This window comes from Panulirus ornatus, chromosome 15 (assembly GCF_036320965.1).
Source record: "Panulirus ornatus isolate Po-2019 chromosome 15, ASM3632096v1, whole genome shotgun sequence".
Lineage (NCBI taxonomy): Eukaryota > Metazoa > Arthropoda > Malacostraca > Decapoda > Palinuridae > Panulirus > Panulirus ornatus.
This window is the reverse complement of record NC_092238.1, coordinates 30,892,282-30,918,658: the sequence shown is the minus strand read 5'-3', so window position 1 is coordinate 30,918,658 and position 26,377 is coordinate 30,892,282. Positions and strand designations below refer to the sequence as shown.

General features: G+C 38.7%; 1 protein-coding gene across 4 annotated transcripts in view; it reads left to right on the top strand.

Annotated features, from left to right (window-relative positions):
- The window catches only part of LOC139753815 (TGF-beta receptor type-1-like), a 255,338-nt gene that overhangs the window by 131,200 nt on the left and 97,761 nt on the right, over positions 1–26,377 (top strand). The window contains exon 4 of one of the 4 annotated variants that reach the window (XM_071670714.1): positions 8,263–8,396. The exons of 2 other annotated variants lie outside the window; for them this stretch is intronic. In XM_071670714.1, the coding sequence (XP_071526815.1) occupies positions 8,263–8,396 (134 nt within the window). Of the gene's footprint in view, positions 1–7,343; positions 7,490–8,262; positions 8,397–26,377 lie in introns of all 4 variants that reach the window. One more of the 4 variants, XM_071670712.1, reaches the window with a different exon arrangement.

The following is a 26,377-nucleotide window of genomic DNA, read 5'->3' as shown; positions in this document are numbered from 1 at the left end:
GGTATACCGGGGTCGACGTGCTGTCAATGGCTTGAACCAGGGCATGTGAAGCGTCTGGGGTAAACCATGGAAAGTTTTGTGGGGCCTGGATGTGGAAAGGGAGCTGTGGTTTCGGTGCATTATTACATGACAGCTAGAGACTGAGTGTGAACAAATGTGGCCTTTGTTGTCTTTTCCTAGCGCTACTTCGCACACAAGAAGGGGGAGGGGGTTGTTATTTCATGTGTGGCGAGGTGGCGATGGGAATGAGTAAAGGCAGATTAGTATGAATTATGTACATGTGTATATATGTATATGTCTGTGTGTGTATATATATGTATACATTGAGATGTATAGGTATGTATATTTGCGTGTGTTGACATGTATGTATATACATGTGTATGTGGGTGAGTTGGGCCATTCTTTCATCTGTTTCCTTGTGCTACCTCGCTAACGCGGGAGACAGCGACAAAGCAAAATAAATATATAAATATATGTATATATATTATTATATTATTATTATTATCCTTGGGGATAAGGGAGAAAGAATACTTCCCACGTATTCCCTGCATGTCGTAGAAGACGACTAAAAGGGGAGGGAGTGGGGGGCTGGAAATCTTCCCCTCTTGTTTTTAATTTTCCAAAAGAAGGAGCAGAGAAAGGGGCCTAGTGGGGATAGTCCCTCAAAATTTTCAGTCCTCTGATCTAAGTGCTACCTCGCTAATGCAGGAAATGGTGAATAGTATTAAAAAAAAATTTTTTTTTTTTTTTTATTATACTTTGTCGCTGTCTCCCGCGTTTGCGAGGTAGCGCAAGGAAACAGACGAAAGAAATGGCCCAACCCCCCCATACACATGTATATACATACATCCACACACGCAAATATACATACCTACACAGCTTTCCATGGTTTACCCCAGATGCTTCACATGCCTTGATTCAATCCACTGACAGCACGTCAACCCCGGTATACCACATCGCTCCAATTCACTCTATTCCTTGCCCTCCTTTCACCCTCCTGCATGTTCAGGCCCCGATCACACAAAATCTTTTTCACTCCATCTTTCCACCTCCAATTTGGTCTCCCTCTTCTCCTCGTTCCCTCCACCTCCGACACATATATCCTCTTGGTCAATCTTTCCTCACTCATTCTCTCCATGTGCCCAAACCACTTCAAAACACCCTCTTCTGCTCTCTCAACCACGCTCTTTTTATTTCCACACATCTCTCTTACCCTTACGTTATTCACTCGATCAAACCACCTCACACCACACATTGTCCTCAAACATCTCATTTCCAGCACATCCATCCTCCTGCGCACAACTCTATCCATAGCCCACGCCTCGCAACCATAAAACATTGTTGGAACCACTATTCCTTCAAACATACCCATTTTTGCTTTCCGAGATAATGTTCTCGACTTCCACACATTCTTCAAGGCCCCCAGAATTTTCGCCCCCTCCCCCACCCTATGATCCACTTCCGCTTCCATGGTTCCATCCGCTGCCAGATCCACTCCCAGATATCTAAAACACTTCACTTCCTCCAGTTTTTCTCCTTTCAAACTCACCTCCCAATTGACTTGACCCTCAACCCTACTGTACCTAATAACCTTGCTCTTATTCACATTTACTCTTAACTTTCTTCTTCCACACACTTTACCAAACTCAGTCACCAGCTTCTGCAGTTTCTCACATGAATCAGCCACCAGCGCTGTATCATCAACGAACAACAACTGACTCACTTCCCAAGCTCTCTCATCCCCAACAGACTTCATACTTGCCCCTCTTTCCAAAACTCTTGCATTTACCTCCCTAACAACCCCATCCATAAACAAATTAAACAACCATGGAGACATCACACACCCCTGCCGCAAACCTACATTCACTGAGAACCAATCACTTTCCTTTCTTCCTACACGTACACATGCCTTACATCCTCGATAAAAACTTTTCACTGCTTCTAACAACTTTCCTCCCACACCATATATTCTTAATACCTTCCACAGAGCATCTCTATCAACTCTATCATATGCCTTCTCCAGATCCATAAATGCTACATACAAATCCATTTGCTTTTCTAAGTATTTCTCACATACATTCTTCAAAGCAAACACCTGATCCACACATCCTCTACCACTTCTGAAACCACACTGCTCTTCCCCAATCTGATGCTCTGTACATGCCTTCACCCTCTCAATCAATACCCTCCCATATAATTTACCAGGAATACTCAACAAACTTATACCTCTGTAATTTGAGCACTCACTCTTATCCCCTTTGCCTTTGTACAATGGCACTATGCACGCATTCTGCCAATCCTCAGGCACCTCACCATGAGTCATACATACATTAAATAACCTTACCAACCAGTCAACAATACAGTCACCCCCTTTTTTAATAAATTCCACTGCAATACCATCCAAACCTGCTGCCTTGCCGGCTTTCATCTTCCGCAAAGCTTTCACTACCTAGCTTGTAAAAAATAATTGCTTGACACACCAGATTGGAAATGCATCTTTCATCATGAAAGGGAAAAGGTTAAGAAGCCAATTCTTATAGATGCCTCCTCCTCCTCCTCCTCCTCCTCCTCCTCCTCCTCCTCCTCCTCCTCCTCCTCCTCCTCCTCCTCCTCCTCCCCCCCCCCCCTCTCTCTCTCTCTCTCTCTCTCTCTCTCTCTCTCTCTCTCTCTCTCTCTCTACCTTTCTGTAACACACTGCTTAGGCATGGAGATCTCATTTTTCTCACTTCCAAAACTTTATTCTTCATGAAGTTGGTTGATACCCTCTCTCGTTTGCCCTTTTTTCGGTCCTTGCCCCTTTCTCTTGACCTCATCCCACTTTCTGTCTTGTACACTTCCTAATGACTTACACTTCTCCCCTCAAATTACTGCCTATACACCTCTTTTTTTTTTTCTGTGGCTAGCAACTTTACTTCATTATCCTGCCATTTCCTGCCCTTTCTCACCAATCTTCTTCCCACCCTATGTATAGTACATAATTCTTTTGCACATGCTAGCCCTCCATCCCAAAAATCTACCATCCCTCATTCACTCTTTTAGCTTTGTTTAGTCATATCTTTTGCCATTTTGCACTTAGTCTTTCCTGATATTTCTTCACACAAGTTTTTTCCAAGCTCACTGACTTTCACCACCTCTTCTCACCCACATCATTTCCTCTTTTTCTGAAAATCTCTACAGACCTTCACTCTTGCCTCCACCAGATAACAATCAGACATCTCACCATTTGCCCCTTTTAGTGCATATACATCCAAGAGTTTCTCTTTTGCATTCCTATCAATTGGTGTATAATCCAGTGACGCCTGCTGACTGCCTTTTCTACATACCCACGTGTTCTTATGTATGTCTTTTTAAACCAGATTTTCCCAGTCACTGGTCCTTTTTCAGCACACAGCTCCACAAGTTATTCACCATTTCTTTTCACTCTGCTGACTACCCCATTCCTCATGCAATTATACCCCTAGCTGCCATAGTACTCACTTTTGCACTTGAATCACCAGTCACTAGTACCTGTTCTCTTGTGTCAAGACTGCTGACACTCATTCAGGTGCCAAAACACTCACCTCTCTCCTTCATCCTTCTTGTGGCTAGGTGCAGAAGCACAAATAATTATCCATCATTCATAATCCACTATCACTTTTATGCACATCAGTTTGGATTTCATTTCCTTACACACTTTCACTTATTCCCACAACAACTACTTTAGCATTAATGCTTCCCATTCCTTTTCCCTGGTCTGCTACCTCTTGGACATTCCCAAACCATTCTTCCCCCTTACCCTTGAGCTTTGTTTCATGTAGAGCTAAAACATCCAGGTTCGTTTCTCAAACACACTGTCTATGTCTCCATTCTTCTAAATTTATCATATATATTGAATAAGACCATCACCAACCTAATCAGTAAAAGGTGTACTACAAATTGGGACTCCTTACTTAGCACATTGAACAATAAAACACACGGCAACTAACAATGGTGCACATTAAAAAGGCCCACACTTACTGCTCTAATCCAGCTCCTACTCATGAAGCACTTCCAAACCATTCCAATAACACCTCTTCTCCCACTGAATACACAAAGGAATACACTCATGAGTTGCAGTTTAAAAATCAACATCACCCTAGGACAAGAAAGTCATGAAAAATCTACCCAAAGTCCATCCAGAAACAACCAGTCACTCACTGTCACAACCTCTAATAGATGCATTATAATTAAAACCTTAAAGACCTCTTGTTACTACAGGCCTTGACAACATATCAAACATCCACATAAAACACTTTGGTATAGTTGCAACCTAACCTCTTGCAGACATTTTATTCTCCTGCAGCCTTACATCATTTCAGTCTTCAGTACTGAAACCATGTGAAAAACTGATCCTCAGCAAAATGAAACAATATACCCCAATATATGACCAAGAGGATATATGTGTCGGAGGTAGAGGGAACGAGGAGAAGTGGGAGACCAAATTGGAGGTGGAAAGATGGAGTGAAAAAGATTTTAAGTGATCGGGGCCTGAACATGCTGGAGGGTGAAAGGCGGGCAAGGAATAGAGTGAATTGGATCGATGTGGTATACAGGGGTTGACGTGCTGTCAATGGATTGAATCAGGGCATGTGAAGCGTCTGGGGTAAACCATGGAAAGTTGTGTGGGGCCTGGATGTGGAAAGGGAGCTGTGGTTTCGGGCATTATTACATGACAGCTAGAGACTGAGTGCGAACGAATGGGGCCTTTGTTGTCTTTTCCTAGCACTACCTCACATGCATGAGGGGGTAGGGGGATGTTATTCCATGTGTGGTGAGGTGGCGCTGGGAATAAATAAAGCCAGACAGTATGAATTATGTACATGTGTATATATGTATATGTCTGTGTGTGTATATATATGTGTACATTGAGATGTATAGGTATGTATATTTGCGTGTGTGGACGTGTATGTATATACATGTGTATGGGGGTGGGTTGGGCCATTTCTTTCGTCTGTTTCCTTGCGCTACCTTGCAAACGCGGGAGACAGCGACAAAGCAAAATAAATATATATACCCCACTCTAACGTATACAGTATGGCTTGAGACCCAACCATTTCATCACCACTACACACCTACCCCACCCAACACATCCAAGATGGCTTCAATCAACCTCAACCCCTGTCATGCACAGTACCAATGGCAATAGATATCAGCAAAGCATTTGACTCTCCCTTAGTGCATCCTCTCACAAAAGATGCTTAAGACCACCCTCCACAACAGTGACAAAAAGTGGTTAACAAATTTCAAAGCTGGCTACTGTGGCAGTCACTCTCAGTGGTTTCACGTGTGAAACCCTGAAACTTTGCAATGGATTTCCCCAAAGAGAAGCTCTATCTTGGGTCCTCTTCAGTTTCTTCCTTCATGACTTCTTATTATCTCCAGCAAACTTTCATATGCAGATGGCTTCAGAATTACATCGCAACAACCTGACACAACAGTAACAACAGAAAACTTGCATTGCTACAATACACAATTGGAACAGTGGCTCACTTTCAGTGGAATGTCTGCTTCACCACAGAAATTTCCAATCACTTTTAAGTCCAGGCAAAGACAAATCAGTCTCATTTCCTCTTATCACATAGAATGGATAATACTCCCACTGAGCAAAACACTAACCATTCTAGGCATCACATACAACACAACTACACCAACACAAAATAAATGCCTTCAGAAGACTAACTGGCAGCTGATTTTGAATAAGAATCACTATACAAACATTTCATCTGCTCTCAGTTTGACTTCTTAAAGCTAGCACACCTCACTCTTGCATTGCAATTCCTTATATGATCAACACTCAACACTGCATGCATTTTGTCTTCAGGCATTTCATATCTAATACATCCACCTATTTTTCTTTAATAGTGAACAGGGTGTTGCTGTTGTTTGGAAGTATGGATGTAAATTGTTGCTCAACCCCAGATTATTTTTTTCTTCTGCTACATTATCTTGTGTTTCTCTGATATTACTCTCTCCCCCTTTTTTTTTTTTGACACTTCATGATATATATTCTTTTCTTTCTTTTAAACTATTCGCCATTTCCCGCATTAGCAAGGTAGCGTTAAGAACAGAGGACTGGGCCTCTGAGGGAATATCCTCACCTAGCCCCCTTCTCTGTTCCTTCTTTTGGAAAATTAAAAAAAAAAAAAAAACAGAGGGGAGGATTTCCAGCCCCCCGCTCCCTCCCCTTTTAGTCGCCTTCTACGACACGCAGGGAATACGTGGGAAGTATTCTTTCTCCCTTATCCCCAGGGATAATATATATATATATATATATATATATATATATATATATATATATATATATATATATATATATATATTTTTTTTTTTTTAAGCAAAACCCATGTCCAGCACTGTATTTCCTTGTATGAATTTATAGATGTATTTTTTTCTATTTAGTATTTCGTGTATGAGTGAGATAGCATCCAAAAAATCAGATGTATGAGGCTTAGAAGATAGAAGATTCTCATCTGGCTCTTTCCTCTGTTCCTACTTTTGGAAAGTTGTATAGGATGTTTTCCATAAAGGAAAAGGAAAATCATCAGGTGAAACATTGCAGGCTTTATGAAATTAAAATATTAAGGTGTTTAGAAAAGCTAAACAAATTGCAATTTTTTTCATAAATGGGAAATAACAAGGAATGCTATTGGGTGGGGTATATATGTGGCTAATTTGGACATTCTTTCAGTAACCTGGACTTCTTAAGAGTTATCATTTTGAAAACCACAAGTGTTACTTGACTTTCTGCATTGAAGAAATCTGTATTATCAAGAGTTTTTTGTAATTAGAAGTTATGGGAAGCAGTAGATAACTGTTTGTGTTGTAGAATACTAGAAAATTATGCATATTATAGAAAGGAATCAATTACAGTTTCCTTTGATATGTGAGTGGCAATGCACATCTGTGTTGCATATTCTTTTTACAGTAAATTGATTTTATTCATTATATTTTTACATCGTTATTATTATAGGTAGAAAACTTCTAAAATTGTATTACTAATCATATTTAAAGGATTTTAAATGTTTCCATTTTTAGAAATTTTTTGATAGCAAAAATTACCTGTACTCTGTGAATTTAAGAAGTTTCTAGCATTTAAAGTGTTTGCCCTGTTATATTTGAACTGAAATGTCATATCGTGTGGCTGCGCATCATGATTTTGATGGAAAATTTTCTTGTGGGATGTTCTGTAATGTAAAGGATATGATGTAACATGTATGAAATGGTCTGTATGTTATATGTTTGGTAAGTTGTGGTAGTATTATGTTTGTAAGGCAGTATGTGTGGGGGTGTAATGTTCTTGTCTTTCCCTCCTGTGCCCCACCTAGGAGCTGCTTTGAGAAGACTCTGTTAGTACCGATGGACAGACCCCTTATATGCACAAACACATACAGCCACGAGAAATATGTAAATTGTTGCGGCGATGCAGACTTCTGCAACCGAGATGTTACTCTGCCTAGCAAGATAAAACCAGGTAGGTATGACCCTGCAGTGTACCCTTCAGGCTCTTTATTTCCTACCCCCCTGGCCCCTTTGTAAATGTGATGTAGGGGTTCTAGCAATGCATTTTATTTCTTTTAATTTTAAAAGCTTCCTAGGGTTTCTTTACCAAAGTGTATCATAACATGGTATTGGTACCTGTGAAGGTGGCATTATTATCTCATCACATCAAGATTGTGTACCATTTTCTAATGACATTAACCAATACTTTTTCCAAGGTAGGAATTGATAGAAATGCAGGCCCAAACCAGTTATAAGAAAATATTGAAGAGCTGATGTATATTTATATTTTAAATGAAGTTTCATTTACATGCCAATTCACCAACTCCATCTTTTGTTCCTTTTCATAATGTGTAGTTGTCTTGTGGTTCTCATTTTGTTATATTGAGGTCTTTGGTTATTTTATTGATTTTCGTATGTCTGATTAAGGGATTGTTTGTCTTGTTAGCGATATTGATCATGCTTATGATTTAAGTAGACTGTGCATAAGGAGCAGTCTTCTTTGTTTGTTTTTTTGCATTGATTATTTTATTTTTTAAGGATGGTGAGGTATTTGATATGAAGATCTTCATATCTTATTACTTGTTCTGTGGCATAATGGCTGGGATTATTGAAGACCTTGTTTATGCAACAGATTTGTATGTATTTGGACTAAGTTGTTTGAAGCTTCTAGTTTTAGATTGTTTCCTCTGTTTGATGCATTAGAGGTTTGATAATTTAAGTTATTTAGGCTCAATTGTCTCACAGAGAAAACCAAAGCTGCAGTGAGGATAAGAGCTATAGCTTCACCTGCAACATGGGAAAACTAATTCTGACTGAAACAGCCTATCAGGAGCATCACTGCTGTATGGAGGAAAAATGTAACAAGCTCCCCACACCAGGTGAGGTGTTGGTGTGGCATTAATGTGGAAGCATCAGGAGCTAGCTGGCCACACGCCCATGTTCATGTTCAGTGTCTTAAATGCCATAATCCTACATGTTGGGGCCCATATGCTTTATTTGCTCTGGGACATAGCAAAAGTGTTGAGTGGCATATGGTGAAAATGGTGTTCTAAGTCAATTTCTGGTCCTTTTTACAGCATTATTCTTTCTTCATTATGTCTGTTTGTAGTGTTAGTTTTCTTTGTGTGGGTACAAGGAACCACTTTCATAATTCGCTAAAAGTTTTATAATTTTGCATATGAGAACACATTAATCTTTTTGTTGATTATATTGTTTTCCACAAAAAGTAAAGCTGTTGTATGTACATTTTAAAGTGGCCAGTACATATAGTAGTAATCATGCTATTCCATGTGGTAAGTATTTTGATGAAAATTCATTTTTAACAATACTTGAAGGGAATGTGAATGTTAGACAGTGAATGGGAAAATGATGCTTTGTCAAGTGGCAGACAGACTGATTTTGGTTAATATTACATTGTGAAACATTGGATGATTGCTTGGAGAGCAGATTTGATTCTTCATATAAAATTGCAGACATTGAAATAGAAATGGGGAACTGTTTTAGTTGTGAAGTTTTTATGTTAAAAGATTTACTTAAAATTTCTTTGTAGTAAAATGTTGGACACCTGTGAATTTCAGATGTTCCTATTAGGTGCATTAACAAGTTTTTAAGATTCTACTGTTTTCCATTGTTTTTACACCTTTTTCACACCACTTTGTTTACAAGGTTACTGTATTTATTATGAGCATTCTGATTTTTTTTTCAACTTCCAAATATGAATGAAATATTTTTTTAAGCAGAAATCACCTGCTTCTATGAAAGTTTAACAGCCATTCTGGACCATTTAATTTTGGCATCTGTTGCAAGGTTTAAGGCTGAATGGTGGTTAATATGTTGTATGTCTAGAGAAATATTTTGAAATGTTTGTTAACTAGCTATGAAAAATGATTGACCTGCTGCTTAGCTGAGCACTGAGCCAGTCATCAACAAAGGCCACACTATGAAAACCCTCTTGCTCTTCACTGGAGTCTCTTGATTTACTGTACTCTCTCCAGCTCGTTTCAGCCTCTACATATATGACCCCCCCCCATACCACAGGATAATTGCTTTCTCAAATGCAGATGACATCACAGTTACATTGTAGTGCCTCTTCAGAGCACAACAACAAAAATCATGCTGCAGTACATTACAGTGACAGCACTGGCTTTCACAAACAGAATGACAGCATCCCCAAGGAAGTCCACTGTCACTCTCTGAGCCCTAGATAGTCTTCAAAAATCAGATTATCCACTTCACTCCAGACTGTGCCTCATGTGTCTGGTCTCTCACCACTCTGAAAGCAAACATAATAAGACTACAAATTTCTCAAAACAAGGTGCTTAGAACAGTCATTGGCTGCATCGCAACCACAGATATTCAGCGCCTGCAAAAAAAATGGGGGTGGGTTCTAATACCATCCATCTGTCACAGACTAGGCACCAAGTATTATGCAACAGCATCAACCTTCTCCTTTCAAGGCCATTTTATTTCCACTCACGAACATACATCCCAGTTGATCCTGGTCTTACACCTCAGTCACAAGTACTCACTGCTCCCCAACCTTTCCCCCACCCATCCAGGACAAGCATCACTATGACAAAACACATTCACACTTTGATGACCCAATGAAATTTAAACAGCCATTCCCCAGCCCATCCTTGAACTTTATTCACTGAGTTATGTGCAAAAGCATAAACTTCCTCTTATCCTAGTCACTTCATAACTTGCTTACCAACTAACACCCCAGATCACCTCAGCCTTGCACTTCATCTACCTGTACACATAAACCCCTACCTTCAGCAAGCATCACCTTGACAGAATACGTTCACTCTGAAATAGCCTGACAAAAACTAAACAACTATTACCCCAGACTAGAATTAGACTGCATTATCAGATGTACACTGATATGAAACTGCATTTGCAATACAACTTGAGTCACACTAGATCAGGTCTATTCAATTACTTTGAGAGTAGGGCCGGATTATGAAACTCAAATTGATGGAAGGTCCATACATTTATTTTACCTTCATTTATTTTTCTCAAAACACCTATACATAGAAAGAAACAAAGAATTGATTATTTGCTTTTATATTTTCCTCAAAACACAGATAAAAAGAAAAAAATTACATACCAGTAACTAATAACATGATTCAACACAACACTACTCTTCCAGCACTGTTCCACTCAAGAATGTGAAGTTGAATGGGAAAAATAGTGCTATACCCATGATAGACATGGGGAAAAATGTAGTGGCTACCCTCATGCGACTGACCATTGACATTGGCTAATCCCCACCGGCCTCTGCCCAAGTGAGCCATGAACATGTGTGCCAGCAGAAGTGGACATGTACTATTCATGTAACTATGAGTGCATTGGTGTGGAGAGCATTAGATTTCATTTATCTAATTATCACAGTTGATCACATGTTTCATTCAGCTAATTGATACAGTTAGTCATGATAAAAATCTATTTATGTAAAGTTTCGTAAATACTTAAATAGATAAACAAATTTCATTGATTTAATTCTTCTGAGTCTGTCAGAGGTCAAATGAAAAACCACTTGTGCCAGATTTGGCCTGCTGACCACTAATTGAATAGCCGTGCATTAGAACATCGACAGTTAGGACCCCAGGACACCATACATCTCTTCAACAACACAGACTATGGTTCATCATATCAAAGGACTCCTCATACCCAGAATGCAATTTTTACATTGAAGACATGAAGCTCCTACCCCTGCCTGCTCAGCATACCCCTCACCTTACAAACATACATCTCCACACTTGACCTGTGATCCTGGCCAATGAATATGACTGACTTTCTGAGTGCAGCAGGTTCCTTGTATAAGAGGACCAGAGTTTTCAAGGTTAAGGGTGTATGCAGCAGGAGCCCTGTATAAGGGAACCTGGGTTTTTAAGGTTTAGGGTGTTAAGCAAAGTATTGGAAAGGTGGCTTAAAGGTGTATGATGACCATAATGCTGGAGATGAAAGACACAAGTGCTGTGATATAGGCCTTTGCTCACTGCATGATGTTATTTTGGCTTGATTTTTTTAGTCTAGTGTGGCAAGGGATGAATATTATTTATTTCAATAGTGATTGGTATATAGATGTTGAACATAACTTGGACAGCTTCTGAAATGTCCAGCAGTTTAAGCCAAGTTAACAAGTTTGGAGTGAAGTGTCCAAATTAATTACCTCTGCTAGACTAGGATAACTTCAAGTATGCTTTTCCTTTTGACATCTGCAATATGAAAATTAGATATATTTAACATGGATTTTTTTTAGAAGAGATGTCGTAAGTTTAAACAGAATTCTAGAAATATTATAAATATCTTAGTACCAGTTAATGCAGAATGACTGCAGACTTGAATCCAGTAGTGCTAATGGAGATGTTGCTGTATCCTAAAGATGAGACTTTATATTCATGAGAGGAACTCGAGGCTTGGATGACAAAGCACATCAAATGATGCTGTATTTTTTCTGTTTTGTTGGTCAGAATTATTCTCTCCTTTTTTAGCATATCATTCAGCTTCATGTGTGTTTTCAGTACTTATTCAACATTCAAGAAGTCAAAAGAGTCTTGACATGTCTACATAGGTTGTCTTCATAATTTAACTATTAAAGTTTTAACGACATATGCTGTACAAATGTTTATCAGGGACTATCTATGTGGGCTGTATATTAGTTTTCCTGCTGTATTTGATTTTTTTTTTTACTTTTTAGAGACATTTATATAAATAAGTACCATATCTCCTATAAATTTATTTGAAATAGCCCATTGAAAAATTTTTGAGTCTTAGTTACTCATTTAATCTTGGAGGAAATACTCTGTGTTGTGAACTATCCCACCTAGCTTCCTGATTGTTACTTCACATTGTAAGTAAATAAGATTTGGTGGGATTCAGATGATTTTGAGAGCTATTTGAACATTTCAGATCATGAAGAGTAATGTTGAATATATTACAGGAAAACTCAATCTGCAGTGACTTTGGTACAAGCTTTTTAAATGATGCTGGCATGTCAAGATTTAAATGCCTTAGCACTGTGCAAAGGTTTAAATTTCTTTATGTGTTGTGGTTGTTTAGTTAGCTTATGATTCTTTTGATATTTCATTTTCCATATCTTCATAAGTCTGTGGGAAACACTTTTTATTCTGGCTCTGTCCTGAAAGGGTTAAACAGCTTTAGGATGGTTCATAAAAATCTTCCAAAGATTTTGGTAATGTATTGTAGGTATGCATTCTTTCGTGAGAAAAAGTATTATCTAGCAGTTCTTATATATTTTGTTATCACAAATGAAAACAAGGATAACTTCTTGCATTTAGTGTAGGTTCATGGTTAACTTATTTTGAGTAGACTGGATATTACTATTAACCAGGCTGTGTACTCCCAGGAAAATAAATTTGTGATGTCCAAATGTGTTTTAGAAGTATATCAAGTATTATGGTAAGCGTTGAGAATAGATTGGGGCAAAAGACTTTATCATAGTCCTCATTTGTATTTTTGAATTTGCACCTTTTTTTTAAGGATTCAAGCTGTTTTGTAATATTGTTTTTTTGATAGCTGTTTTTAGTTGAAGCTTTTCAGTTTACAATTCTCTTCTACCTGAGACTTTATATGTTATAATGGCTTTATTGTATAAATACATGGTGGTCGAGATGATGACAGTGCAAATACAGAATGATGCAGTATATTGAATGTCTTTGTTGACTTTAATTTTCCTCAGTTTTACTTTTTATTTCTTGCTAATTGTGCATTGATTTTAGATTTGTATGAGGAAAAATTATATGAATTAATAAAGAAGTAGTTTTGAAATGAATTATTAACCCTAAAGGCAATTTGATTTTAATGTATTTTGTTTTTGAGTGCACTTATATATATATATATATATATATATATATATATATATATATATATATATATATATATATATATACAATTTATATATTTATTCCTTTCTACAGATCTTAGAGATAAGCAAGATTTTACATATCTGTCTTTTTATAGTGCAGAAACTTTTATTAGAATTGTGTTTGCCTTTCAAGGTCCAAAGCCTTTTAGGTGGCCATTTTAGTCTAAAATTCATTTATTTCTATTATTAGTATTAGTAGTTCATAGCAATGCAACTTTGATCAATGAAGCTTATGGTAATGGTTTTTAACATATGTATTTGGAATGTTAAGTTTAACATGGGATGCTTTACTGTTTTGTATGATTTCATTGTGATTGCTTGTACCTGCACAGTTAAGCATTTTTGATAAGTCGCAAAGTTCCATGTATACTAGAGTGGCCAATTGTATGGCTGATTGTAGGATTGAGGGTTTTGTTGTGCAGTCTTTAATGTGTTGGAACTTTTTGTGGGTCATCAAAATGGATGCTACCAATCTTGCTGCTTGTTTTATTCTGATGTTGAATGTGGTGCTGTTTGGTAATGCAAGCTGATCAGAAAAGTGGACGATTTTTTGTTTTTGGTTATGCAGTTCTTTGATTTGTTTGGGGATTTGTGTTCTAGAAAATGCCAGTTGCTGCCTTGGCTTTCTAAACAGATTTTTATTTTTGCATTCTTGTTTATGTATGTATATATCTTTATACATACATGGACATAGCATCCATACACATCAAATTGCCTCACACATGGACATATGCATACATAGTATACACAAGATATTTTCAAATTTTACTATATTAATAACTGATACACAAAGGCATTTGTGCTGGCACAAATGTCTTTGATATATAAGACTTGCTGTTTCCTGCATTATGATTCCCTTTTATCACAGTAAGCAACTTTGGTGTTATTTACATTTATATTTTGTTTCCTCTTCTGTATACCCAGCTCCCTGTGTGCAACTTTAGTGCCAAATCTCCCAGCAGAGCTAAATCTTTTGCATGTAATAGCTTGCCCTCCCTAAAAGTATTTATTGATGAAAATCTTTCCATTTTCCATTTTGCTGGCCATGATTTTTCTCACTAGACCATCAATGAAAATATATATATATATATATATATATATATATATATATATATATATATATATATATATATATATATATATATATATATAAAACATATTAATGGAATTACATCCCTGCAATACTCCAGCTTACACCTTAGACTGCATACTCTTTATACATTTCCAACAAATAATCTACCCTGCACATCTCACAACTCTCATGTTCTTTTATGAAATTTGCTTGTTGTCTGTTCTTTGCAACATTGATGTACATGATCTTATAATAAAAATCTAGTCCATGTAGTCATTTTCTTTCAGGTTCAACTTGTGATTTTTTTAATCTTCAGTTGATTTCACCACTCTCACTTATGCATTCTAAAGATTTTGCAGTACTTCCCTTTTTCTTTTTTATTTCCTGTGTAAAAGTAGGAGAGCCATTAGATCTTTATACATCTTTTGATTTCCATTTTTTTAAATGGTTTTTTACTATACCTTGAAAGCAATAAGTGAAATCCATTTTCTTAAAATTTTTAGATACGTCATGCATCTTAAAATTGGTTTGTTTCTTCTCATTACATTTTTTTTTCATATTTCCTCATCTCCAATGCTTAGACGTGTTGGTAACTAAGTTACACTATTCACCAATTACAATTAAGTTTCGTATCATTTACCGTTCTTTTTTTTAGTAATTTATTTTTCTATTTGTTATTGAGTGCACTTGTTTATATACATAAGGTAATATCCATTCTAATACTTCACCTTCATTGCTTTCTGTTCAAAACACTTATGATTTCATTCAAAATCTTAGTATTTTCATTAAATTACCAAATATTTTATTCTTGTCTTTGTGTACTAATGGTTATTCCAAACCAGGTTACCTGATTCTACCTGCAAGTGGTTCTGCTGTGAACAAGAAGTCATCTTTGGTGAGGCTGTATCATTGTCAATGGATGGAGAGGAGTACAGTCTTGTTGAGGAACTTTTCACCCTAGAATCTATTATATCCCAGCTTCTCCTTGGAGTGGAGCCTTGAAGATGCAGGAGACCCATAAAAAGTGTTCTGGGATTGTATAATGATGATCATTCAACACCTTCCATGTAGAAGCTTATAGTTACATATCATGACCTTTTTTGTCCTTTCCTCTCTTCATCACTCTCTATTTCTCTCATCACTGAATAAGTGATAAAGGACATATTTATTTATTTATAATCACCCCAGGGCTATTCTAAAGACTCTTGCAGCCCAAGGCTGTGCTACATTCATTAAAAGGGAAATAACTCCTTTGGAGTGATGAGTTCTTTGATGAAGTTGTACCTCCATTGATACAGCATAGTAAAACTTTACTTTTCACTCGAGGTGTAATCTCTTGCAGGCAGAGCCTGGTAGCACTAGGACATACAACATCTGATCAAGAACAGCTACATGAATGAAGGCCTTCATGGATTAGCATAAAAAAATATACATTGAAAGTTTAATCCAAGGAAAAAGATTAGATTCTGTTTTTCTTGATATTGCAAAAGCATTGAGGAAGTAAACCACAGAACTTTGGTATAGAAATTAGCTAAAAAAAACATTGAGGGTCATATAGGAAGGTGGATTAAAGAGTTTCTAATTAACAGAAAGTTCAGTGTAGTAGCAATGAATGATGTGTGTGAGATGTTCACTTCTTGATACTGAAAGGAATGGTTTTAGTCTCTGGCCTTTTATGGTAATAATATCACATCGAGAGTGGAATAAAGGAGAGCATACCAAGAAGCTTTGTTGATGACACCACAGCGAACAGAATGATTGGATGAGAAAATGTTCAGTAGAAAATACAAAAATAGTAGTGATAATTGAGAGAAAATTATTCAGCAAGTGAGACAAATGATCTGCACTATGCACCAGACCTGCCATCATGGCAAAACCACTGTGTAGGTACTCATTGGTAGGCACTCTTCCTCTCCTTCCCTTTCCCTCAGGCCACAGTTCTTCACTACTTTAACTTTTCCACTACTTGCAGATTCAGAAGAGTGTGTCATACAAGGATTATGAATTTAGAGCATCACTGAAGAATCAGGTTTTGTACTCTACCAGTTTTATACTGAAACAAGAAGAGTCTTGTTTGATACTCCAGTCAGAATTTTACTTTGCTCAGAATAATTGATGCCCCACGACCTCACAGGGGAGGCAGTTTTCCTCAGCATTCTGGGTCCAGCCAACATGGACTTCAGCATTTGTTTAGGAAAAATCGATGTTGCTGGTCATTGCAATGATATGGTGAGAGTGTAGTCCAAAAGGGCCAGCAGGCCTTTCCATCAGTGAACAGGGATCTACAGAAGAAATCTTTGTTCAAAGAACTTTTTAACTCTTAAGTGTGGTGGACAGATAGGTGGAACCTGTAAGGCATAAATTTTTATTAGCTTCTCCGCTTTCCATGAGGGTTTGGACAAATGCCTTGAGTCTACAGTGGGGCTTTCATCCTTCAGAAGATTATGTAAGTGTATTATTGGGAAGAGGAACAACCCTTAAATATCACTTTAAAGAAACTGTTGGTTCCATGATTCATCATCTCCGAGATATCCTTGCTTGTTTACTTCTTGCTTCAGGAATCCCTTTTATCTTTATAATGCTCCTACAGCACTCAGGAAGGTGGCCTTGTCCACCATTCAGGACCATATGTCATGATAAGTTGTGATATTATATGTGTGTCTATGTGCAGGGTAATTGGATAGTAAGTGCTTTGTGTCTCCTCTATGGTAGTTGCATAGTGGGCATGAAAGGTCTTGGGGTATGTTCAAAAAGTATTTGTAGTGTTATAGTGATGGCTGTGCATAAGTGCGAGAGTATGGGTGATATTTGTTTGGGGAGTGTCATTTCTGATAGGTATATGTGTGGTGAGTTGGAGTTAGACTGAGCTGGGAAGTCAGTTATTCAGTGTTTCTCGGATTATTTCAGTGTGTATGATTTTTATCTCTTGTATACCTTTAGAGGGTGAGGGGAGACTGTGAGTAGAGGTTACTGAAGTGTGAGGCAGAAGTAAGCTATTTATTTCAACTTGGGGGTTGATGGTTAGTTATAGAGAGGTTTGAGTGGGAGGGGTCTTGTGCTTTTACAGAGAATTGGGTGCTGAGCATGCTGGGATGGGACTGTACTGGAAGGATCTTTGTTCATTGTGAAGATGTTGATTGTTGGTTGCTAGATGGCAGGAGATTGTTCTGAGTGCACAATATTGAGTGGTTTTCACCTTTTGTTATATTTGCTTTTGAGAAGTTGGAAGACCTGCTGGTGAGGCATAGTTTAAAGTGGAGTGGATAAATTGTTTGTATAAGATGTTGATGGATTATTTTTCTTGTCCAAATCTGGTGTCAGTTAGTGTTCTAGGGGCATTTGATTTTCTTGTCGCTTTTACGTTTGTTATTGGAATGGGGAGTGAATGATGTTTGTGTTGTATGTGGTCCCTAGAATGGTTGGCGTTTTGTTCAATGAGAGAAACTGTCCAATTGAGGTGATGGGAGGATGTAAGCTGGATTCATTTTTTCTGGGAATTTTGTTTCTCATGGACAGCATGATGGCTATCCATTGTTTCATAAACAAGGCTCGTGCAGATCCCATTCCCTATTAGAACTTTCAGGAAAATTCTCTTGAGGGATATGCAAGCCTATTTCTCCAAGCTTTGTGTATTAAAATGTATCATTTTTGGCTGATGCTTTATCTTGTATGGCTTTCATTAAACAAAAATACCTACCAGATGAGATACATTCATGTGGATCCTTTCATTAAAGTGGCTCCTCAGGTGGATTTCTTTGCAACTAGAATGAATGCCTTGTAACCTACCAGTGTCTTTCTGATGTTTGAAAATGGGCAAGGTCACTGGATATCTTGATCACGGTTTGTGCATTGAAACTGTTGTTCACAACTTTACCTTTTCCTTCAGTGACTGTTTTTCAGTGACTTCCTCCAGTGACTTTTTCCCTCATCTTACTGTGACTTTTTCCCAAGTCCTCTTCTTACAGTGAATCTTCTTCAGTGACTTTCCCAAGTGACTCTTTTAGCCCCAACATGGAGAGACATTTTTGGTGCTAGGAACCTCCTCAGCTCTGCAGTGCTTTAATGCTTACACCTCAAGTTTCTTAGTCCACCTCAAATAGGGATAAGGAGCTCAGTGTGTAAGTGCTGGGTTTCTGAAATTACGTGTATGAATTCTCTTAAACGCTTATCATCTGAAATACGGAGATGTAGTTAATGACCCTCTTTGTAGTATTCATATTTTTACCCAAAAGAAGGTATCCATTAGCCTAGAAACTGTAAAGTTTCCCCTTGAAAAATAAGATTTTTTTTGAAATTTCGAAGTCTTTCAGTTCGCAATTCTTTTTCTATCCAGTCTTAGGATAAAAACAGCTAGTAATACTATTGCTCCCTAAAAGAGTTATCTTATGTAACCACTGTGTATTGGCTTTGCTATAAACCTGTTTGGACCTAATTGGAATAAGCTTCTCAGGTTCTTTTTGAGGAAGCACGGAAGATAAAGTGACGGTGGATAGGAAGGTGAGTTTTGAAAGATGAAAAGCTATTTTTCCATGGGATAGTGTCCTATAAGTTAATTTTTCTTAAGGTGAGATGGCATAGGCGACTGAATGCTAAAGGTTTCTGTCATCAAAGGCTGTGCAGATGCCAGTAGCTGTTGAGATGTAAACTCCTTTGGAGTGAGAAATTCTCTGACAAGACCCATGAGACAGCCTTGCCAAAGATGACTTTTCAGGCATGGAATAACCTCTTGCAGTTGGTGACTGGTAATATATATATATATTTTGCTTTGTCGCTGTCTCCCGCGTTTGCGAGGTAGTGCAAGGAAACAGACAAAAGAAATGGCCCAACCCACCCCCATACACAATGTATACACACACACGTCCACACACGCAAATATACATACCTATACTTCTCAATGTACACATATATATACATACACAGACACATACATATATACCCATGCACACAATTCACACTGTCTGCCCCCATTCACTCCCATCGCCACCTCGCCACACATGGAATACCTTCCCCCTCCCCCCTCATGTGTACGAGGTAGCACTAGGAAAAGACAACAAAGGCCCCATTTGTTCACACTCAGTCTCTAGCTGCCACGCAATAATGCCCGAAACCACAGCTCCTTTTCCACATCCAGGCCCCACACAACTTTCCATGGTTTACCCCAGACGCTTCACATGCCCTGATTCAATCCACTGACAGCACGTCAACCCCGGTATACCACATCGATCCAATTCACTCTATTCCTTGCCCTCCTTTCACCCTCCTGCATGTTCAGGCCCCGATCACACAAAATCTTTTTCACTCCATCTTTCCACCTCCAATTTGGTCTCCCACTTCTCGTTCCCTCCACCTCCGACACATATATCCTCTTGGTCAATCATTCCTCACTAATTCTCTCCATGTGACCAAGCCATTTCAAAACACCCTCTTCTGCTCTCTCAACCACGCTCTTTTTATTTCCACACATCTCTCTTACCCTTACATTACTTACTCAATCAAACCACCTCACACCACACATTGTCCTCAAACATCTCATTTCCAGCACATCCACCCTCCTGCGCACAACTCTATCCATAGCCCATGCCTCGCAACCATACAACATTGTTGGAACCACTGTTCCTTCAAACATACCCATTTTTGCTTTCGGAGATAATGTTCTCGACTTCCACACATTCTTCAAGGCTCCCAGGATTTTCGCCCCCTCCCCCACCCTCTGATTCACTTCCGCTTCCATGGTTCCATCCGCTGCCAGATCCACTCCCAGATATCTAAAACACTTTACTTCCTCCAGTTTTTCTCCATTCAAACTTACCTCCCAATTGACTTGACCCTCAACCCTACTGTACCTAATAACCTGACTGGTAATACTAGAGATTATATGTATTTGAGTTTTGAAAAGAATGAGAAACAGTTTTTCTCTGAGATGGTGATGCACAAGCTTTAAAAAGAGGATCTCTACGGATCCCATCTTTTTGGCAAGATATAAAATTTTAGGGAGAATAAAAAGATGTTCTGGAAGGAGGTAAATAGGGTGCGTAAGACAAGGGAGCAAATGGGAACTTCAGTGAAGGGCGTAAATGGGGAGGTGATAACAAGTAGTGGTGATGTGAGAAGGAGATGGAATGAGTATTTTGAAGGTTTGTTGAATGTGTCTGATGACAGAGTGGCAGATATAGGGTGTTTTGGTCGAGGTGGTGTGCAAAGTGAGAGGGTTAGGGAAAATGATTTGGTAAACAGAGAAGAGGTAGTAAAAGCTTTGCGGAAGATGAAAGCCGGCAAGGCAGCAGGTTTGGATGGTATTGCAGTGGAATTTATTAAAAAAGGGGGTGACTGTATTGTTGACTGGTTGGTAAGGTTATTTAATGTATGTATGACTCATGGTGAGGTGCCTGAGGATTGGCGGAATGCGTGCATAGTGCCATTGTACAAAGGCAAAGGGGATAAGAGTGAGTGCTCAAATTACAGAGGTATAAGTTTGTTGAGTATTCCTGGTAAACTATATGGGAGGGTATTGATTGAGAGGGTGAAGGCATGTACAGAGCATCAGATTGGGGAAGAGCAGTGCGGTTTCAGAAGTGGTAGAGGATGTGTGGATCAGGTGTTTGCTTTGAAGAGTGTATGTGAGAAATACTTAGAAAAGCAAATGGATTTGTATGTAGCATTTATGGATCTGGAGAAGGCATATGATAGAGTTGATAGAGATGCTCTGTGGAAGGTATTAAGAATATATGGTGTGGGAGGCAAGTTGTTAGAAGCAGTGAAAAGTTTTTATCGAGGATGTAAGGCATGTGTACGTGTAGGAAGAGCGGAAAGTGATTGGTTCTCAGTGAATGTAGGTTTGCGGCAGGGGTGTGTGATGTCTCCATGGTTGTTTAATTTGTTTATGGATGGGGTTGTTAGGGAGGTAAATGCAAGAGTCCTGGAAAGAGGGGCAAGTATGAAGTCTGTTGGGGATGAGAGAGCTTGGGAAGTGAGTCAGTTGTTGTTCGCTGATGATACAGCGCTGGTGGCTGATTCATGTGAGAAACTGCAGAAGCTGGTGACTGAGTTTGGTAAAGTGTGTGGAAGAAGAAAGTTAAGAGTAAATGTGAATAAGAGCAAGGTTATTAGGTACAGTAGGGTTGAGGGTCAAGTCAATTGGGAGGTGAGTTTGAATGGAGAAAAACTGGAGGAAGTGAAGTGTTTTAGATATCTGGGAGTGGATCTGTCAGCGGATGGAACCATGGAAGCGGAAGTGGATCATAGGGTGGGGGAGGGGGCGAAAATTTTGGGAGCCTTGAAAAATGTGTGGAAGTCGAGAACATTATCTCGGAAAGCAAAAATGGGTATGTTTGAAGGAATAGTGGTTCCAACAATGTTGTATGGTTGCGAGGCGTGGGCTATGGATAGAGTTGTGCGCAGGAGGATGGATGTGCTGGAAATGAGATGTTTGAGGACAATGTGTGGTGTGAGGTGGTTTGATCGAGTAAGTAACGTAAGGGTAAGAGAGATGTGTGGAAATAAAAAGAGCGTGGTTGAGAGAGCAGAAGAGGGTGTTTTGAAATGGTTTGGGCACATGGAGAGAATGAGTGAGGAAAGATTGACCAAGAGGATATATGTGTCGGAGGTGGAGGGAACGAGGAGAAGAGGGAGACCAAATTGGAGGTGGAAAGATGGAGTGAAAAAGATTTTGTGTGATCGGGGCCTGAACATGCAGGAGGGTGAAAGGAGGGCAAGGAATAGAGTGAATTGGAGCGATGTGGTATACAGGGGTTGACGTGCTGTCAGTGGATTGAATCAAGGCATGTGAAGCGTCTGGGGTAAACCATGGAAAGCTGTGTAGGTATGTATATTTGCGTGTGTGGACGTGTGTATGTACGTGTGTATGGGGGTTGGGCCATTTCTTTCGTCTGTTTCCTCGCGCTACCTCGCAAACGCGGGAGACAGCGACAAAGTATAAAAAAAAAAAAAAAAAAAAAAAATAAAATTTTCATCCTTCATGAACATGCAAGCAGTGGTTGCTGCAATAGCTTGACTTGGAAGATCCCCTCTCCTAGCATTCACCATCCAGGGATAACATCATCATCCAGCTTGGCCACTGGTCACACCAGGCTAGCTACCATATATATTATAGCTCTTTGGAAGTAGGACATCACCCCAACAGTGATAGCTATCAGTTGATAGATTATTTTTTATTGAAAAGTATATGAAGGTACAGTGAGAAATAAACAATGGGAAAGTTTGTTTATGTGACACTGCCCCAGAAAGAAATAGTTTTTCATTTTTCAAAACTCACTCTCTAGGACTGGTCCTTTTTTTCATTTTTCAAAACTCACTCCATAGGACTGGTCCATCCTGTGAGAACTGTATCCAAAGCTAATCTTGTTGCATGTTATTGATCATCCACTTCACAAGAGGTAAGCCCAGTATCCATGAAATTTATCCTTATCGTAGGTCCAAGAAATGTTTGATAAAGTGTCTCAGAAAGGCCAGCATGGTAGTATCCTACTGATATGGCTCTTGACAAATAGCCCAGATTGAGCCAGTAAAACCAGTCTTTAAACCAAAAAGAAATATCCTTTGGAAAAGGATTTCAACCTAGCTAGGGAAACCAGAAATGGGGTTCTTCCTAGTAATCTTGCAGGCTTCGAGAAAGTTTTCAAACTTAGTCCTTGAAAAGCCAGCATAACTTATTTGATTAATTTTTCTCAAACCTTGGATAAAAAAAGTCTTTAATCAAGACATTTTATGATAAATCACCCGTGGATGCATAATGGGGTCATATTGACCCCAGGAGAGCTAAAACATTCAATATTTTATATTTGGATGCTTGAAACAGATTCACACCTTGTGACTTTTCATAATTCATTGTTCTCCTGATTTGGAGTGTTGTAGACCAATTCATTATCAGTGCATGACTTGGGTCTAATTGACCCCGTTATTTATTTGAAATATATGAGCATTATTTTCTAAATATGAACAGTACAAAGTATATAATTGTTGTAGTAATGCAGGACTTAAATACTTTATTAGAAATGCTCTGATAAAACATTTATGTACGCAGTAAATAAATCTGTTTTATTCCAGAGCATTACACGTATTGAATATCCAGAACAATATGCCAATTGAACATGTTCGATAAAAAGTGCTTAGGTCTCGTTGCAAGGGTTGCATCAGTATGACTAACTTCCGGCAGTCTCACGTCACATTGCTGTACCTCCAACATGTCTCATCAGAAAAATTTGAATGATGAACAAATAGGGATCTATTAGCAACTAGCGACATACACAAAGAATTGGATGATGTAAGTGGTGATTTTATACCTTCAGGCGATACTTCGATTGATATTTCTGATACAGATGATGTTAATACTGGCGATGATTGTCAAAGAGCTTTTACTGCTATGATCTCACATGTTGTCAGAAGAGACAAGGAATTTATACATGCACCGTCAGGAAATGAATTGTGTATCACAACTCCCTCCGCACAAAGTCATACGGGTTCATTGAAAGTTTTGACAACACACACTGGCATTACTTCACATGCTGATAGTAGAATAACTCAAGACCCATCTTCCACTTTTGACCTTATCTTTGACATTGGTATGATGACTCCTATTATGAATTAAATAAACAGGTAAGGAAAACGGACAAACAACAACTGGAAACTATTGACACTTGATGAACTTCATGCCTACGTAGGCTTGTGTGTTTTAAGAGGAGTACAAAAGCAGAAATCATGTGGTGGGGCAGTTGTAGAATCCTTCATTTGGTTTTCCTATATTTTCAAAACCATGGCAGTCAACAGATTTGAAGAGATTCACTGAGGATTACATTTTGATAATCCTGCTACATGAAACAGTGGACTGTCTGGGGATGAACTTGCTGCTGTTCACTTGCTGTTTGATGGATTTGTTGAAAATTCTCAGTGATGCTACCAACATAGTGAGTGTGTTACCGTTGATGAGCAATTGTATAGGGGACGTTGTAGGTACATTTAGTACATGCCATCAAAACCTGCTAAATATGGTAGAAAATTCTGGGTTCGGGTGAATGGTGACACATATTACATATCGAATATTGAAATGTATACAGATAAAGATGAAGAGAAAACTCATGAATTAGGAATGCATGTTGTACTAAAGCTCACAACTTACTTTCATGGAATGGGATGAAATGTCACATATGACAGTTTTTCACGAGTTTGTAGGGACTATTCATGGTAACAGAAGGGAAGTGCCGAAGGAACTGCAGGAGGAAAAACAGAAGAAATCTTTTGAAAGTGCTTTGCCTAGAGTAAAGAAGGGGTACAAATGGTCTCTTATAAGGCCAAGAAAAATGTGTTTTTACTGTCAAGCCAGCATAAAGATAAGAAATTGAGTGATTGACACAAAAAGAAACCAGAAGTGATATTGTATTCAACTAAAGGAGGTATTGAGTGTGTAGATAGAATTGATACACACAGTATCAAATACATGAGTAAGAGATGGCATGTTCCTGTTCGGTGTAACTTGGTTGATCTGGCATTCTGTTATGCATATGTTCTCTACACATATGCATTTCTGGATCATCATGGGTAAGAGCCACAGGAGACTTTTTTTTTCTGAACTGGTCATGGCTTTGAGTCACAAGCACAGGGAAGCTAGGGATGCTGGTGCTGCTTCATGCATTTCAGGATAGGACCTAGCTACTGCATCTGTTTCTTCAAAGAAACATTCAAGGTATTTATTGTGCCCAAGAAATAAGATAGAAAAACTAGTGCAAAATGCAAGCTGTGTTGTAGATTTGTATACCCAGAACATTATTTTGTAGCATGTCACTCATGTGACAGAGTAGACCTCATAATGGCATTTCATGTTGATTTAAAGAAGACAAGTTTCCATTTATAAGTTGCCATTTTTTTGTTAGGTTTTTATTATTTTGCTTCAAAGTGAGTTTAGTTTTTGCAACAATTATCAGATATTATGTATAATGTAGTTGCATCCAGTACACTTAGTAAATATTAATCCTTCAGATTTTTTTTTTTTTTTTTTTTTTTTTTTCCCCGCTGTCTCCCGCGTTTGCGAGGTAGCGCAAGGAAACAGACGAAAGAAATGGCCCAACCCACCCCCATACACATGTATATACATACGTCCACACACGCAAATATACATACCTACACAGCTTTCCATGGTTTACCCCAGACGCTTCACATGCCCTGATTCAATCCACTGAGAGCACGTCAACCCTGGTATACCACATCGCTCCAACTCACTCTATTCCTTGCCCTCCTTTCACCCTCCTGCATGTTCAGGCCCCGATCACACAAAATCTTTTTCACTCCATCTTTCCACCTCCAATTTGGTCTCCCTCTTCTCCTCGTTCCCTCCACCTCCGACACATATATCCTCTTGGTCAATCTTTCCTCACTCATTCTCTCCATGTGACCAAACCATTTCAAAACACCCTCCTCTGCTCTCTCAACCACGCTCTTTTTATTTCCACACATCTCTCTTACCCTTACGTTACTTACTCGATCAAACCACCTCACACCACACATTGTCCTCAAACATCTCATTTCCAGCACATCCATCCTCCTGCACACAACTCTATCCATAGTCCACGCCTCGCAACCATACAGCATTGTTGGAACCACTATTCCTTCAAACATACCCATTTTTGCTCTCCGAGATAATGTTCTCGACTTCCACACATTCTTCAAGGCTCCCAGAATTTTCGCCCCCTCCCCCACCCTATGATCCACTTCCGCTTCCATGGTTCCATCCGCTGCCAGATTCACTCCCAGATATCTAAAACACTTCACTTCCTCAAGTTTTTCTCCATTCAAACTCACCTCCCAGTTGACTTGACCCTCAACCCTACTGTACCTAATAACCTTGCTCTTATTCACATTTACTCCTAACTTTCTTCTTTCACACACTT